Source organism: Diuraphis noxia, unplaced genomic scaffold (genome assembly GCF_037042655.1).
Source record: "Diuraphis noxia isolate RWA-SAM2 unplaced genomic scaffold, SU_Dnox_SAM2 contig0005, whole genome shotgun sequence".
Classification (NCBI taxonomy): domain Eukaryota; kingdom Metazoa; phylum Arthropoda; class Insecta; order Hemiptera; family Aphididae; genus Diuraphis; species Diuraphis noxia.
In genome coordinates, this window is record NW_028301715.1 from 25,922,905 (window position 1) to 25,939,941 (window position 17,037).

Genomic DNA, 17,037 nt, shown 5'->3' on the forward strand with positions numbered 1-17,037 from the left:
ACATACCAAACAATAACACAGTCAAAATTCTTGGCCTGAAATTCGACACAAAAATGAACTGGATTCAACATCTAAAATACTTAAAAACGGATATTAATCAAAGATTGAATATAATAAAAATGTTAAGTCACGCCCAATGGGGAGGAGACGAACATACACTTATCCGCATACATAGACAACTTATCAGAGCAAAGTTAGACTACGGAGCAATTCTATACCAATCAACCAGTCACTCACATCTAAAAATAATAGACAGCGTACTAAATTCCAGCATAAGACTATGCATTGGGGCTTTCAAATCAAGTCCTATAGAAAGCATAAGAAACATAACGCAAGAAGCTCCTCCAGAGCTAAGAAGAGCAGAGAAGACACTCCTCTACGCTGCTAACATCATTAGAAATGCAGACAATCCAACCAACAAACACATAGCCGAAATCACTAAAACTGCCAATGATGATAAAATCCAATTGGGAAATATACTCAAAGTAAACCCTTACAGTTTATCGCCATGGTCTTTCAAATTGGACATAAATATGGAGCTAGCGAAAAATAAAAAAGAAAATACGAACCCAGTAATATACCAAGAACATCTGAGAAAAGTACTTGATACACACCAAAACTGCAACATGTTCTTCACAGATGCTTCAAAAACTGAAAAAGGAGTTGGTATTGCAATTGTACACCCCGATACAACTATCAGATATAGATTACCAAATGAATGTTCTATCTTTTCTGCTGAGGCAATAGCCGTCCTCAAAACAATAGAATACATACAAAAACAAAACAAAACGCTAACAAATAATCTGATACTCACTGATTCATTGAGCACACTACGAAGCTTAGAAAATACTACAAACCCATCTGACATTGCTAAGAACATACAAGAAAAAACCAACGAACTAAAGCTTAGGGGAACAAATATCACTTTCATTTGGGTACCAGGACACACAAATATTAGGGGGAACGAGACGGCAGACCAAGCAGCAAAGAAAGCGGCACAACCTAACAACCAGAATATACAGTTCCTGGATATAGTAACATATGACGACATCAAAACCCAAATTAAAAACAATACACTAATAAAATGGCAAACGCACTGGTCAAAACAACGGACCAAACTCAATGAAATAAAAAACACAATCCTAAGTTGGAAAAATCAATATCTCAGCAGAAGAGAAAAAATTATTATAAATCGTCTCCGAATAGGCCACACAAGGATGACACATAAACACCTCATGGCCAAAGAAGAACCCCCTCAATGTGCAGTCTGCGGGATTACACTGACTGTGAAACATATAATAACAGGGTGTTATCAATATTCAGAAGTTATGGAGAAATACAACATTCCACCCAACTTGTATGGAGCTCTGGGACCGAGCAACGAGACCACATCGAACATGATAGCCTTTCTCAAAGGATCGGATTTATACAACAAAATTTAAACGTATTGATAAAAAAAAAAAAAATTGTAACATTAACTTAAATAGTAACCATATGTAGTTAGAATCATATAAAATTTGTAATACCCTTAACATTGTATCTTAACAAAAACTAATAACCTTTGTTGTTGATGTTTTTTTAGTTCAATAAAAAAAAAAAATAAAAAAAAAATCTTCACCTTTCACCTTCATTATTTTACATGGTAGCTATTATAAAATATTATACTTAAATAACTATACTTTGTTAAAATATTAGGTAGGTATGTTTTAATCCAAATATTAAGGCATCATAAAAATATTTTTATTTTAAACTATATTGTATTTAGTGTTTTGCAACTGAATAGTTCTTTCTGTTTGGTTGGTGTTGTTCGCTATTTAAGTATTACCACCTACTAAATCTAAGTTAAAATATAATTAGTCCCACTTTTAAATTTTGCTGTATTTTTTTTAGTTAGGGGAAGTTGAGAAACGTGCGTACTGGTTCATATGTGGAGCATTCTTGGAAATTGGAATATCTGTTTTACAGTGTTTAACAGTGCGAGTTTGACATATTATGCTACATGCAGGTGGCTGATATTTGCTGATTAGGAAGGAGTGTGTGGTGAAAGTGTGGCCGATTCTTAAATGAGTGATCCCAATATCTTGACATCGTCTGAGGTCCGGAGGTGTATACCACTGTTTCACAGAACTTTTTATGTTTTTCAACTGAATCCTGTAATAGTATTTGAGAAGTTTAATGTTCCATATGGTGTGGTATGGTGATAATATGTTGAAAATTATCATTATGTTGAAATAATAGCGTGGCACATGATAAATATTATAATATTATATCACATTATTATATTATTACAGTTCAACCGATTAAATTTCCTATACAACTACACTGTGCTTCGACGACTATTAGGGGTGACTTTCGAATACTGCAGGGAACGTCATAATAAATAATAATATACTGCATGCACAAATGCACATTGTATAATATATTATATATAGCTGCATACATATGCGTGTCCGGTTGGCGTTCGTTCGCATTTCGTATATTACGCCAGTTACTGGAGCAGTCATCGGATAAAATATAATTAAATTTAAATACATATTTTTCATACAGAAAATTGGTTCCAAATACCAACCAAGATATATATTACCACACTTATTATATAGTGGGGTGCCATTCGCTCTTGTATTTGTGCTTCAACAAATTGTTTTCACAAAATGTCATTATTCCATTCCATTCCATTCCATTTCCTAGCTATATCATTTTTAGATTCTGAACGAAGTGATGAATGTATTGATTTTACAATGATGTGTGTGTTTTTTTTTTGTGTCTGTGTACAGCATAACTAGTTGAAATAATGCTTTGATTTCAAACTTTGGGGGTGGTTTCCGATGTAAAATTGTAGATCCTTGGTGCATTATAGAGGTCAAAAGTAAACATTTTCCAACAGTTTTAAAAAAAATCGATAAAAACAACAAAAAAACGGGTAAGTCGTGAATGTCGCTCTGCTGTACAGTAGATTACTGTAACGGATAGGATTAAATTTGAATGCAATGATAGGTATCATTGTATACGAAAAACGATTCTGAACGGAGATGATTTGTCAGTCTAGGATAATATATTATATTTAAATATTGTCAAATTATATTCTATTTTGAAACAAATATTTTATTTTTCAATTAGAACGCATTTTGCATAAGGCATGGTTAATCAATTTTTCCAAAAACATTGCATGTAGTTATCATAATTAATAATACCTTATATTATCATAGATATAAATCATATAACTGGTGTTCGATCCGTGTGATAACAGAGCTGCCGCCGTCGGTGGTCGCGCTGTGTTGACCACCACGGTAATCGAATAGGTAATCAGTAACCATGTTCGTGGGCGCGGTGCGCCAGCAGCCGCAATGGTGGCAACACTACCGGTGACCGTTACCGGCGCTCGGCGCTGGCGAGGTCGGTCGTCCGCGTCACTTTTTGTTTTTGTTGTTCAACGAGTGCAACACAGCTTCGTGTTTGCGTTCGCTCTACTCGCTCGCCCGTCAGCCATCTTTTCCCGTTTGGAAGTACTCCGGAAAACGTGTTCTATAGTTTTTTCAGACATTGAGGCTGTTCGGTCGCTCAGCTCGTGTTGCTCATCCAATTGACTGTCGTCGTCCAGTCTGTGATTCGTTTGTGAATCTTTAAGCTCGTAATAATCAGCTCCGTGTAGTTTTACCTACTCTTAAATACGTCGCGTCCACGTGCGTAGTTGACCGCTCATTGCTCCACGACACAACGGGGCATCCGCTCGCACCCGTGGTACAGTTCAGCAGCTCAGCATCTACAGTCCATCAGCTCAAGACACCAGCCAGGGAGGCAGCTCAGTCGGTGATCCCCATTTCCCCCCTGTATTATTATTGTAATATTGTTTCATAATTAATTACCTAATGCTCATGTGGAACAATACATCCTCCTGATAGTCAGAAAAACTTGTTATTATTTAATTGCTTTATAAATTGCCTTACTTCACAACCGTCCTGAGAACCGCGTACCAGGCGATATCTGGTTTTAAGGATCGCCGGGTAAACATTTTGGTAGCAGAGCGTGGTTGGTTGGTCCATCAACATCTGGTACTCTGGATTCGCGTAAGTAATGCATTTTGTTTTTGGTTTTGGCATATGAGTATAAGGTGTGTACATTTATTTATCCTTCTCCTCATTCCTATCGATAGTAGGTACTGTTCAGCAAGAAGACAGTAATTAACTCAACCGACTGTTCAGTCACTAATTAATTGTTTTATTTACTGCTAATAATATAAGTCAGATTTATTATTTAGTGTTGAGTTTTGTTTACTGCATTCGTGCTCAAGCGTTTACTGCTGTAGTAACGTTATTTAATTTGAATTTACTTTAAATATTACATATTTATTAAACGGTGCTCTCTGGGTTAAATTATTTATTGTTTTATTTATTGTATTATGTATAGGTTGTTCACTAGTTGCTGGTCTAGTTAGCACCTACCTCATTGGTTATACTATTTAATTGGGTGGTTTATTATGATTATTTTGTTGTCATGCTATTGACATCTGAGTTTTAACAGTCCTTATCACTCACCCTTAGTGCAGTAGCTTTAAATTGCATTATTATATAGTTTAATATTTAGGTGTACGTCGTGGGTCGTACCATGGAGCAGGTATTGTACTATTACACAATATATTATTATTTGATTATTTGTTCTATATTATCCACTCTAGGTTGCTCAAATGGAGGTTTTATAGTGCATAATGGGTTGTCTAACTTGTTCATAGTTAGTATAATTAATTTTAATATTATATTTAGTACTGCACCGCCTGGATACACCTGAGTTCTGTTCAAGTTTGAATTAATTAGGCGTTTTCCTGTTGTTTGGACTAGTTTTAACTGTTTATAGTTATGATATTGTTTGTGAGTTAGTGAGTATTTTGCCGTTTGCTTAGTTATTGCCTGCATCATAGTCAATGATTGTTTATACTTTATTATTTGACTCGTTCATGGTCTTTTTATAGTGCTCATTCGGTATTTATGTATTTGTTCATTGGTTTTTCGGCATCGTTGATCAACGTTTGTACTGTGTTATACCAGTATTAGTAATTTTATTGTTTGAATTTAATTTTGATCATACCCTTGAAATGATATTGGCTTCAACTAGCAATTTGCTCTCGCTCTAGTTCAATATTGTTAGTCTCTGGCCTTGTAACTGCTTGGTGCAGTCAGTATAATGGCTGGGGAACGTGATGCTCGTGCGAAGGAGCGTGCAATCCTGCGTAGGGACCAAGTCATCGCTCGAATTCGCCAGATACACATATTGGCCACAAGCTCAGCTACTGATGAAGTTAGTAGAGCTCAATTAGCTGTGGCTATCGTCGATATTGATGGCTTGTGGGCCAGCTTTGTTGCTGAGAACAATAATCTTCTAGACATACTTACCGAATCGGATTTGTTGGGGGTTTTCTGTGAACTTGGAAACTGAGATTCATGCTTTGGTGGTAGAAGCTAAGACCTTGTACAAGGCATCTCAACCAACTCCAATTTTTAGCGTCGGTACGGTTCAACAAGTACCGTATGATGGTATAATTGACCAAGCAAGTTCTTCTGCTGAGGGGTTGCCCAGCACCCTACCCTCCGTTGGCTGTGGCACCTATGAGGTTGCCTGAAATTCCCCTGCCTACTTTTGATGGTGAATGCCAGAACTGGCCAGCCTTTAGGGACATGTTCGTCAATTTGGTGGCTAACAACGATAAGATCCCGAACGTTACCAAGTTTTATTACCTCGTGGGGTGTCTACAAGCTGACCCGCAAGAAGTCATCAAGGGATTTTCGATATCAAATGAGTCTTTTACTCTTGCCTGGGACGCATTGATCGAACGCTACGATAAGCCGCGCAGGTTAGCATCGTCAATAATTGAAAAGTTAATAGCCGCTCCCGCCGCGAATTCCGAAAATCTTGCAGCTCTGCAGACATTTATGTCGGTATTCGATGAAAACATCACGATCCTGGAGACGCTCCAGATCCCGGATCTAGCGTCGTTTCTGTTATTTTCATTGGCTGCTAGGTGTCTACCTACATTCTCGAGGCGTCTTTTCGAGGCTGAAAACAATGAAGAATATCCGTCGATCCAGAGCGCGATCAAGTTCGTTAAATCGAGAATCCATGTTCTTGAAAATGCAGGTGTACAACCGGCAGCGTATTTACATATTCCACTTGATTTGAGCACCATAGTGCTAAATTCAGGTACGATTTGGAAACCAAAAAATTAAATACATTCCCTACTGGTATTCAGCACTCATATAATATTATATCATATTGTCAATAATCTTTTAAGACTATATATATTATATTATTATATTATATTTTTTATAAGTATTTTATAATATTGAAAATTTTCAATTTGACAGGTTATAAATTATAATTATAAGTAAAACAGTTTCTAATGTTAATATGAATAATATGAATATAAATATTAAAATATATTTAATGATTTAAATAAATAAATAAATAAATAAATAAATAATAAATAATAATAATAATAATAAAAATAATAATAATAATAAATAAATAAACATTTTTGGGAGACTATTAAGAGCCAACCTCCTCGTGGTGTCTCCTGGGTAACGCTAATAGGCTCTAAAAGATAAAATGTAAAAGTATATAAGTAAAAAATGTGCACCTAAACGTTGGTACCCAAACGTAGTATTATTTTAAAAATATTTTATCACCCAAACGTTGTATTGCTTTTTGGGGTCTGAAAAAAGTGTACCTAAACGTGTGTTCCCAATCGTTTTTCCGAATCTCAGGTAAAAATATCGTTTTGTGCCCAAACGTGTTACGGCCCATAGCCCATAAGTAACACATTGACACTTACCTTTATTTCAGTATTTAATCCTTGTCTAATATATTTATCTTTTTTTCTTGTATCGACTGCAGTATCTTTCTTCACAGTTATTTTGATGATAGCATTGCAATTCATATTTCTTAGTCGTGTTCTGTTACTATTACCATTGATTATAGAATAGACTATTCTATAATCTAAACTATTCTATATTCTATAATCAATGCTATTACTTAAATTCAATAGAGTTTTATTTCTAGAAAAGTGTTGACACACATAGTCTTTGCGATACAAATATCTTTGTTTCTTTGGATAAGTAGATTTAACAATCCAATTCTTTTTAGTTTCTAGAGAATATTTCTGAATCCATTCATCACATGAAGTACTATAAGATTCATGACTGTACTCCAGTTTGGTTTTCAAAAATATTTCAGAAACTGTTTTACTTATAACCTGACAGTAATTGTCAAATTCAAAATTTTCCATCTTGTAAATTACTTATTAAGCATGTATTATAATGAAGATAAAAATTAAAAACTTAAAACAGTAAAATAATGATTAGTTAAAAGATTATTGATAACATGATAACATTATGAAAATGCATGAAAATATAAATATTAGGACAATTAGAGTGCTGATATATGCGTAATATTTAATAATCAAATGTATGACCGTGCTAAAAATAGATTTATTCAAATAAAATAGTATATGATAATTTATTGATAAAGATATTATAAACATGATAACATTATGATATAATACAATATGTATTATAATTTTGTTTATGACCATATAATGTAACTTACCTAACCTTATATATTTATTATATAATGATGATATAACCTATTGCCATATATATTAGGAAAAATAAAAGTAAATATATTTAATGCTTAATAACTTATTAACTTAACCCATAAATGTCTTTTTAAAATAAACTATTAATTTCAATAACAAAACCTAATGATTCAACAAAAATTAATTTTGTTTGAATTTATTTATTTCAAACCATTGCTATACTTATGAATAATTAAAATAGCATTAAGTAATTAGATTACCAAAATATTATACAATAATAGTTATTAGTTACCTATACATAAACACAAATAAAGAAGAAGAAAAAATAATGTTTGGCAATCAAATACTGTTAAAATATTCCTAGGTACCTACCTAATAAAAGTAAAAATTTGTGAACAAAATTTTATTCTTAAATCATAGTAACTCATTAAATATATTTTAATATTTATATTCATATTATTCATATTAACATTAGAAACTGTTTTACTTATAATTATAATTTATAACCTGTCAAATTGAAAATTTTCAATATTATAAAATACTTATAAAAAATATAATATATATAGTCTTAAAAGATTATTGACAATATGATATAATATAATATGAATGCTGAATACCAGTAGGGAATGTATTTAATTTTTTGGTTTCCAAATCGTTTCTGAATTTAGCACTATGGTGCTCAATTCAAGTGGGATATGTAAATACGCCAACCGGCAGGAAGCTCCTCTAAGTCGGCCAACCTCAAGAAAACTGGTTTTCGCCGGGAATCGAAGACCGCATTAGTATCAACGTCCAAACATTCCTCGACCAAATCTACCTCGGGGTCGTGTTACGTTTGCTCCGGTGCTCACCAGCTAGCTGATTGCGCGAAATTTAAGGCTTGCTCGGTCGATGAGCGCTACAAGGTGGTGTGCACGCATCGCCTTTGCATGGTCTGTTTGATTCACGGTCATATGTCGTTTAAGTGTTCCTCTTCGTGCTCCATATGCAAGAGGCGCCATCATGCGCTACTACATCGAGACCAGGAACCGTCGAAATCCGCTCCTCCGGCCGCCATGTTAGGCCGCCAACAAGCTCCAACTGTCTTGCTCGGGACCGCTTTGGTACATGTACGAGATACAATTGGCAGTTGCCAGACCGTGCGTGCTCTGATCGATTCGGCATCGCAGATCAGTGCAATCACATCGGCTTGCTGTAACCGATTGGGATTACAGCCCTCGCGATGGACAGTACCTGTGACTAGTCTCTCCGGCCAGAAGGTTCCGGATGTGCAGAGTATTGTTCAGCTGACGATCCAGCCAAGGGATGAACCAACGCCAGCGGTCCAGGTCAAGCCTTGGGTACTCTCTAATATCACGTCAGATATGCCAGCTCGACAACTGCCAGTTCAGGTACGTGCCAAATGCAGCCATCTGATATTGGCCGATCCAAGCTTCGATGAACCAGCTCCAGTTGAGATGCTCATTGGCGCGGATATATTTCCCCAAGTCTGGTTGAACAAGTGCAGCTCGCTGGGTCCAGGTTTCCCTACCGTTTACAGTTCAGTATTTGGTTGGGTGCTAATTGGTCCGGTTCAGGAGCACCCAGAAATTAGCGCACAAGCCATGTTGGTGTCGCTGGTATCATCCATGGAATCCATCATGGAAAGGTTTTGGAAGTCGGAGGAACCTGAAGCTGCTCCGCCTCAGTTCACCGAAGACGGATTGTGCGAAGAACTGTTCAGTTCGGAGATGCGCAGGGATGCTCGAGGTCGGTTCGCGGTACCTCTTCCCTTCCGCACCGGCCGTCCAGTTGAAGATTTTCCAGGTTCACGACAAGTGGCGCTAAACAGATTCCTGCAGCTGGAGAGGAAACTGTCTGCCGATGAAGTGCTTTATAATGCATATCGCAAGTTCATGCTCGATTACGAGAGCCTAGGTCATATGACTCTCGCAGAAGGTCCCGGTCAATACTTCATTCCCCATCATGCGATTCAGAAGTTAGAAGGGGACAGTGTCAAATTGAGAGTGGTGTTTGACGCGTCAGCGAAATGCCATTCAGGTGTCTCTCTCAATCAATGTTTATTGGTCGGGCCGAAACTGCAGCAGGACATCGTGGATGTTCTGATTGGATTCCGCGTACACAAAGTGGCCTTCACCACCGATATATGCAAGATGTATCGCCAGATCGAGGTGTTGCCTCAATATCGGGGCTACCAATACATCCTGTGGAGGGACACGTCACAAGCATCGCTGAAGGAATATACGCTTAATACAGTCACGTATGGAGTTAATAGTGCGCCCTATTTAGCGTTACGGGTCCTCCGCTACATCGCCGAAACGGACTGTGAGAGTTTTCCAGATGTGAAGGGAGCTCTGCGCCATCAAACCTATATGGATGATATATGTGTGGGTGTGGAGTCGTTGGAAGCGGCTAAAACACTTCAATCTAATCTAATCCACACGCTCGCCAGGTCCGGCTTGGAGTTGAAGAAATGGGCAAGCAATACTCCGGAATTACTGGAGCACCTACGTCCGGAAGATTGCTCTGGAAATCCGCTAGCATTTGAGCAAAATGATGCTACGCACGTACTGGGGATGCGGTGAAATCACGATCAAGATTATTTCTCCTTCAGCATTAACAATTTCAAAATGATCCCTACCAAACGTGGAGTGCTATCCATGATCGCCAGAATTTTCGATCAATTAGGACTGTTGGCGCCAGCAACATTCTATGCCAAGTCAATCATGCAACGTGTGTGGGTCGCACAGATTGGTTGGGACGATCAACTTCCATCGGACATAGCTGAGGATTGGTGTGATTTCTATCAGTCCTTAGGCCGGCTTGTCGGAATTAAGATTCCACGCTACATCGGCTGCTCCGCTGGATGTAGCTATGATTTGTGCGGTTTCTCTGACGCGTCCACGAAAGGGTATGCAGCGATTGTTTACCTTCGTGTCACGACCAAGGCAGGAAGTGTAGGTGTATATCTTCTCGGGTCCAAAACGAAGTTAGCTCCAATGAAGACCTCCTCAATTCCACGGCTCGAATTGAGCGGAGCAGTGCTACTGGCTCTGTGGTTGGGAAGAATTAAACGCGCTCTGGAACCCCAAATTGAGATCTCGAATGTCTTCGCCTGGTCGGATTCAACCATTGTGCTCTCATGGTTGAGCAACCCCCACACCTCGTTCAAGACTTTCGTGTCTAACCGCATTTGCCAAATTCAAACCATCATTCCTGCTTGCCGGTGGTTACATGCTCAGTCAGAGTTCAACCCTGCAGATTGTGCTTCTCGGGGACTTCGCCCGTCTGAACTCAAGGAGGCGGCATTGTATTGGAAGGGACCAACCTTTCTGTTATCGAGTGTCGACAGTTGGTCAACGGGAACTAGCAGACTAACTCTGGATCAGCTGCCGGAAGTGCAGCTAGTGTGTGTAGTGGCACAAAGTCATCCGCTAGAGGAATGGTATGCTCGGTTCTCCTCCTTCGACCATATGATCCGGGTAGTAGCTCGACTTCGCCGTTTCATATCGAGGTGTCGTAGGATGGATGTCGAATCCGGGTTCCTGAAACAGTCCGAGCTGGACACGGCTCTAATCACGGTCGTGAAAAGTGCACAGGGTCATTTTTTCCGAGATGTTATCAGCAATTTAACACGTGGTGAGGAAGTTCAGCGTAAAGGGATTGCTCGCCTTTCTCCGTTCTTGGACGCATTCGGGGTAGTCCGTGTAGGAGGCCGTCTTCAAAACACGAAGTGGTCCGAACGTCGAAGACATGCGATGCTGATACCGAAGGAAGCTCACTTGGCGATGCTCGTTACTCGCCATTGGCATAGCTACGCGTGCCATGCCGGTCCGCGGTTACTAACCGCACTCGTTCATAGGCGTTTCTGGGTCGTGGGCATTCGCCTTGTGGTCCATCGGGTGATCCGCAGGTGCACAATATGCGCAAGGACCAAGCCCGTCAACCCTCAACCTATGATGGCTGATCTGCCTAGGTTTCGCGTCCAGGAAGCTCATCCGTTCTCTGTAGTTGGCATAGATTATGCCGGTCCCTTACAAATGAAGGAGCTCAGCCTGCGAAAAGCGCGTATCGTGAAGAAGGTATACATTGCGGTATTCGTCTGTATGACCATCAAAGCGGTACACTTGGAACCAGTTTCTGCCCTGTCCACCGAGGCCTTTCGATTAACGTTGGATAGATTCGTGGCTCGTCGTGGTCTACCGTCGTCGATCTATTCAGACTGTGGCACCAATTTTGTCGGTGCAGCGAAGCAGCTGCAACAGTTAGTCAATCATCCAGACAATAGAGATCAGTTCTCTGGGCAGTTGGCGTGCGAATGGCATTTCAATCCTCCTGGTGCTCCCCATTTTGGAGGAATTTGGGAAGCTGCCGTTAAGTCGGCTAAGTCATTGCTCCTTCGGGCCATGAACTCTCAAGTTTGGACGTTAGAGGAGTTTACCACGGTGTTGTGTCGAGTAGAAGCTGCCTTAAATTCGAGTCCTCTAGTACCAGCATCATCGGATCCGAATGACCTGGAATGCTTAACACCCGGTCATTTCTTGGTTGGTCGTCCTCTGATGTCGATGTCGGAACCTGTGATTACCAGTACGCAAACGGGACTGCAGACTCGCTGGAAGCTCCTCCAGCAGGCCTTCCAGTTCTTTTGGCGACGTTGGTCCCAGGAATATTTAAATACTCTCCAAGTTCGTGGAAAGTGGATCAAAGATAGCAACAACGTCGAAGTCGGTAATATGGTGGTAGTAAAAATTAGCGACACCCCCCCTCTTACTTGGCCTTTAGGTAGAGTAATCGAGGTGTATCCGGGCACAGATAAGATAGTGCGGGTGGCAAAGGTTAGGACCAACCAGGGAGTGTTCACTAGACCAGTCGTGAAGTTAGTACCGTTACCTACAGATTTGTAAGACACGATAGGTACTAATTAGATGTATTTCCGTCCACTAGTTTTCCCTTGCACCCTTATACTCGTCCGCTATGGCTGAGATCATTATGTATTATAAACTGTAATTAATTGTTTTTTTTATCAGCCATCACGCCTGCTTAAGGATGTTGGGCCGGTTGCTCCACCTCTGGATCCAGTGGGTATAGCAATGTTTATTGTTTTTACTTTTGTTTATTTTCAGGTATTATGTTGTTACTATATTGTTATGTTTTTTAACTATGATAAAAGGAGAACAATGTAACTAAATTGATAATTAATTTTGTATGATAATGTTAAACATGGTTATTTTAGCTCGGCGAACACCGTAGATTTGTTATATTTTCAAAAAAAAAAAAAATGTTAATAATGTTGCCCCTTTGTAAAGAAAACCCGATCATCGCTCTGGGCTGCTCAACTGCTCCGTTCATCCGTTCAACTGCTCAACTGCTCAATTGCTCCGTTCAAGGCTCCCAGCTCCAACATCTCTCAGCACAGACCGAACTTCTTATTCCAAGTCAGCTGGGACTTGCAAGGGGGAGTATGTTCGCTCCGTGTGATAACAGAGCTGCCGCCGTCGGTGGTCGCGCTGTGTTGACCACCACGGTAATCGAATAGGTAATCAGTAACCATGTTCGTGGGCGCGGTGCGCCAGCAGCCGCAATGGTGGCAACACTACCGGTGACCGTTACCGGCGCTCGGCGCTGGCGAGGTCGGTCGTCCGCGTCACTTTTTGTTTTTGTTGTTCAACGAGTGCAACACAGCTTCGTGTTTGCGTTCGCTCTACTCGCTCGCCCGTCAGCCATCTTTTCCCGTTTGGAAGTACTCCGGAAAACGTGTTCTATAGTTTTTTCAGACATTGAGGCTGTTCGGTCGCTCAGCTCGTGTTGCTCATCCAATTGACTGTCGTCGTCCAGTCTGTGATTCGTTTGTGAATCTTTAAGCTCGTAATAATCAGCTCCGTGTAGTTTTACCTACTCTTAAATACGTCGCGTCCACGTGCGTAGTTGACCGCTCATTGCTCCACGACACAACGGGGCATCCGCTCGCACCCGTGGTACAGTTCAGCAGCTCAGCATCTACAGTCCATCAGCTCAAGACACCAGCCAGGGAGGCAGCTCAGTCGGTGATCCCCATTTCCCCCCTGTATTATTATTGTAATATTGTTTCATAATTAATTACCTAATGCTCATGTGGAACAATACATCCTCCTGATAGTCAGAAAAACTTGTTATTATTTAATTGCTTTATAAATTGCCTTACTTCACAACCGTCCTGAGAACCGCGTACCAGGCGATATCTGGTTTTAAGGATCGCCGGGTAAACAACTGGTTTAAGGGTAAATCGTTATCATTACGCGATTTCATAAAAATTTAAAACTCAAACGCTCAAAACATTGTTGACGCTTCAAATTTTCTCTATAGCTATTTGAAACAAAACTTATGGAAAACTTGGTGTTAAATTTTATAACCTTAGATATAAATACAAACAATATTATAAATTTTGAACTACAAAATAATTTGCAAATATTCATGGTTTTGACGAATTTTTGTCAATATTTGAAATCCAAATGCTAATAAAAATTTAATTTGAATTTCCGGTGGACATTTTTTTTGTGATAAAGATTGACAAATTTGTAAGGAATCTTGTATTAAATTTTCAAATCTTAGATTTAAAAAGAAAATTTTTTATGAATTTCTAGCTTATATTAATTTGCGAATTTTCGTGATTTTTACGTATGTTGTCAAAATTAAAATTTAAATGCTTGTAAAAAAAAAAAAATGTGACTATAAATTTCTTATATTTTTCAACTGCTATTGTAAAAATATTTTAGGAGCCTTGTATTAAATTTTCAAATCTTAGGTATAAATGGAAAATTTTTTATGAATTTCTAGAATAAAATAATTTACGAATTTTCGTGATTTTTAGTTTTTACGTTTGTTGTCAAAATTAAAATTTGAATGCACGTAAAAAAAAAATGTGGCTATACATTTATTTTATTTTTCAACTGCTATTGTAAAAATATATTATGAGCCTTGTATTAAATTCTTAAATCTTAAAATTAAAAGGAAAAACTTTTATGAATTTCGATCTAAGATAATTTGAAAATTGCCGTAATTTTTACGTATTAAGTCAATATTTGAACTTCAAATGCTAATAAAAAAAACTCGTGCCTATGTATTTTTGTAATTTTTTAATCGCTATATGAATAACTTATGAGGAACTTTGTATTAAATTTTCAAGTATTTTGATAGGGCCATAAAAATTTTATCGACACTCAATTTTCAGAAAAATTGAAAATTTCAGTTGTCCATATAAATACCTCAAAAAAAGTCAAAATATTTTGAAAATTAAATCATGTAAAGAAAATGCCAATCTTAATAACTGGTAATATTTTCAAGTATCTACTTCATATACTTTTTGAATAATAACAATTATTTAAAATCGTTTGAAGATGAATCGTTATCGTTACGCTATTTCGTAAAAATTTAAAATTCAAACGTACTTAAAATTTTTCCTATAATGATACTTCGAATTTTCTGTATAGCTACTTGAAGGAAAACTTATGGAAAACTTAGTTTTGTATTTTTAATCCTTAGTTATAAACACAAAAATTTTTATGATTTTTCAACTTCAAAATTACTTGAAAATTTTCGCGTTTTCGACAGATTTCGTAAAAATTTGAACTACTCGTATAAACGCTTATTAAAAAAACTTGTGACTTACGATTTTTAATTTTTTTTAGCTACAATAAGAACAACTCATAAGGAACCTTATAAATAATTTTCATGTTTTTTTGGTTGTTAAACATTTCAGACAAATTGAAAATTTCAGTCGTCTATAAATATCACAAAAAAAGTCAAAATATTTTGAAAATTAAACTGTATATAGATATCACTAACATTAACATTTGGTGAAAATTTCAAGTATTTACAGTGATTAGTTTTTGAATTACAACTATATAAAAATATCGATTTGGTCGAAAACTGGTTATGCGTAAAATTTCCGTTTTTCTGTCATTTTAGATTCTGAACGAAGTGATGATTGTATTGATTTTACAATGATGTGTGTGTTTTTTTTTTATTTTTTTTTTGTTTTTGTGTCTGTGTACAGCATAACTAGTCGAAATAATACTTCGGTTTCAAACTTAGGGGGTGGTTTCCGATGTAAAAGTGAAGAACCTTGGTGTATTATAGAGGTCAAAAGTAGACATTTCCATCAGTTTTCATAAAAATCGAGAAAACAAAAAAAAATTGACAGAAAAACGGAAATTTTCACGCAAAACCGATTTTCGACCAAATCGATATTTTTATATGGTTGTAATTCAAAAACTAATCATTTTCTTTACATGATTTAATTTTCAAAATATTTTGACTTTTTTTGAGGTATTTATTTAGACAACTGAAATTTTCAATTTGTCTGAAAATTTTTTTTTTAAGTGTTAATAAAAATTTTTTGGCTCTATCAAAATACTAGAAAATTTAATACAAAGTTCCTCATAAGTTATTCTTATAGTGATTAAAAAATTATAAGAATACATGGGCACGATTTTTTTTTATTAGTATTTGAAGTTCAAATATTGACAAAAATTCGCCAAAACCATGAATATTTGCAAATTATTTTGTTGTTCAAAATTCATAAAATTGTTTATATATATATATGATAAAAAATTCAACACTAAGTTTTCCATAAGTTTTGCTTCAAAAAGCTATAGAGAAAATTTGAAGCGTCATTATAGGAAAAATGTTTTGAGCGTTTGAGTATAAAATTTTTATGAAATCGCGTAACGATAACGATTTATCCTCAAACCAGGTATATGATTTATATCTATGATAATATAAGGTATTTTGAAAAATTATGATAACTACATGCAATGTTTTTGGAAAAATTGATTAACCATGACTTATACAAAATGCGTCCTAATTGAAAAATAAAATATTTGTTTAGCCTGCGGGGTTACACTAACTGTGAAACATATAATAACAGAGTTTATCAATATTCAGAAGTTTTGGAGAAATACAACATTCCACCCAACTTGTATGGAGCTCTGGGACCGAGCAACGAGACCACATCGAACATGATAGCCTTTCTTAAAGGATCGGATTTATACAACAAAATTTAAACATATTGTTAAAAAAAAAAAAAATTGTAACATTAATTTAAAAAGTAACCATATGTAGTTAGCATCATATAAACATTGTAATTTCCTTAAAATTGTATCTTAACAAAAAACTAATAGCCTTTGTTGTTGATGTTTTTTTAGTTGAATAAAAAAAAAAAAAAAAATTTGTTTTAAAATAGAATATATGACAATATTTAAATATAATATCCTATATAGACTGAAAAATCATCTCCGTTCAGAATCGTTTTTCGTATACAATGATACCAATCATTACATTTAAATTTAACCTACACTAGTCAGAGGTCCACCCCACCCCCTAATGTACAGCAGAGCGACATCCACTTACCCGTTTTTTTTTTATTCAATTATACATTAAAAAATTTTATATTTTACATTAACTGTGATCTAATTATT

General features: G+C 36.9%; 2 protein-coding genes and 1 pseudogene across 2 annotated transcripts; all 3 read left to right on the forward strand.

Annotated features, from left to right (window-relative positions):
• Window positions 1-53: 53 nt before the first annotated feature.
• On the forward strand, window positions 54-1,442 carry LOC149055134 (uncharacterized). Its single transcript, XM_089229511.1, has one exon. It carries the CDS (start codon window positions 54-56, stop codon window positions 1,440-1,442), a length of 1,389 nt encoding a protein of 462 aa, XP_089085637.1.
• Window positions 1,443-4,702: 3,260 nt separating this feature from the next.
• On the forward strand, window positions 4,703-10,167 carry LOC149055135 (uncharacterized; annotated as a pseudogene).
• Window positions 10,168-10,212: 45 nt separating this feature from the next.
• On the forward strand, window positions 10,213-16,769 carry LOC149055136 (uncharacterized). The gene is made up of 2 exons (XM_089229588.1): window positions 10,213-13,646; window positions 16,449-16,769. The coding sequence occupies exon 1, from the start codon at window positions 10,213-10,215 to the stop codon at window positions 12,484-12,486; it is 2,274 nt and encodes a 757-aa protein (XP_089085714.1). The 3' UTR covers window positions 12,487-13,646; window positions 16,449-16,769.
• The last annotated feature ends 268 nt before the right edge of the window (window positions 16,770-17,037 follow it).

Excerpts from the sequence above, each read along its gene's own strand:
- LOC149055134 (XM_089229511.1), top strand. The coding sequence starts at position 54 with ATGAACTGGATTCAACATCTAAAATACTTAAAAACGGATATTAATCAA.
- LOC149055136 (XM_089229588.1), top strand. The coding sequence starts at position 10,213 with ATGATCCCTACCAAACGTGGAGTGCTATCCATGATCGCCAGAATTTTC.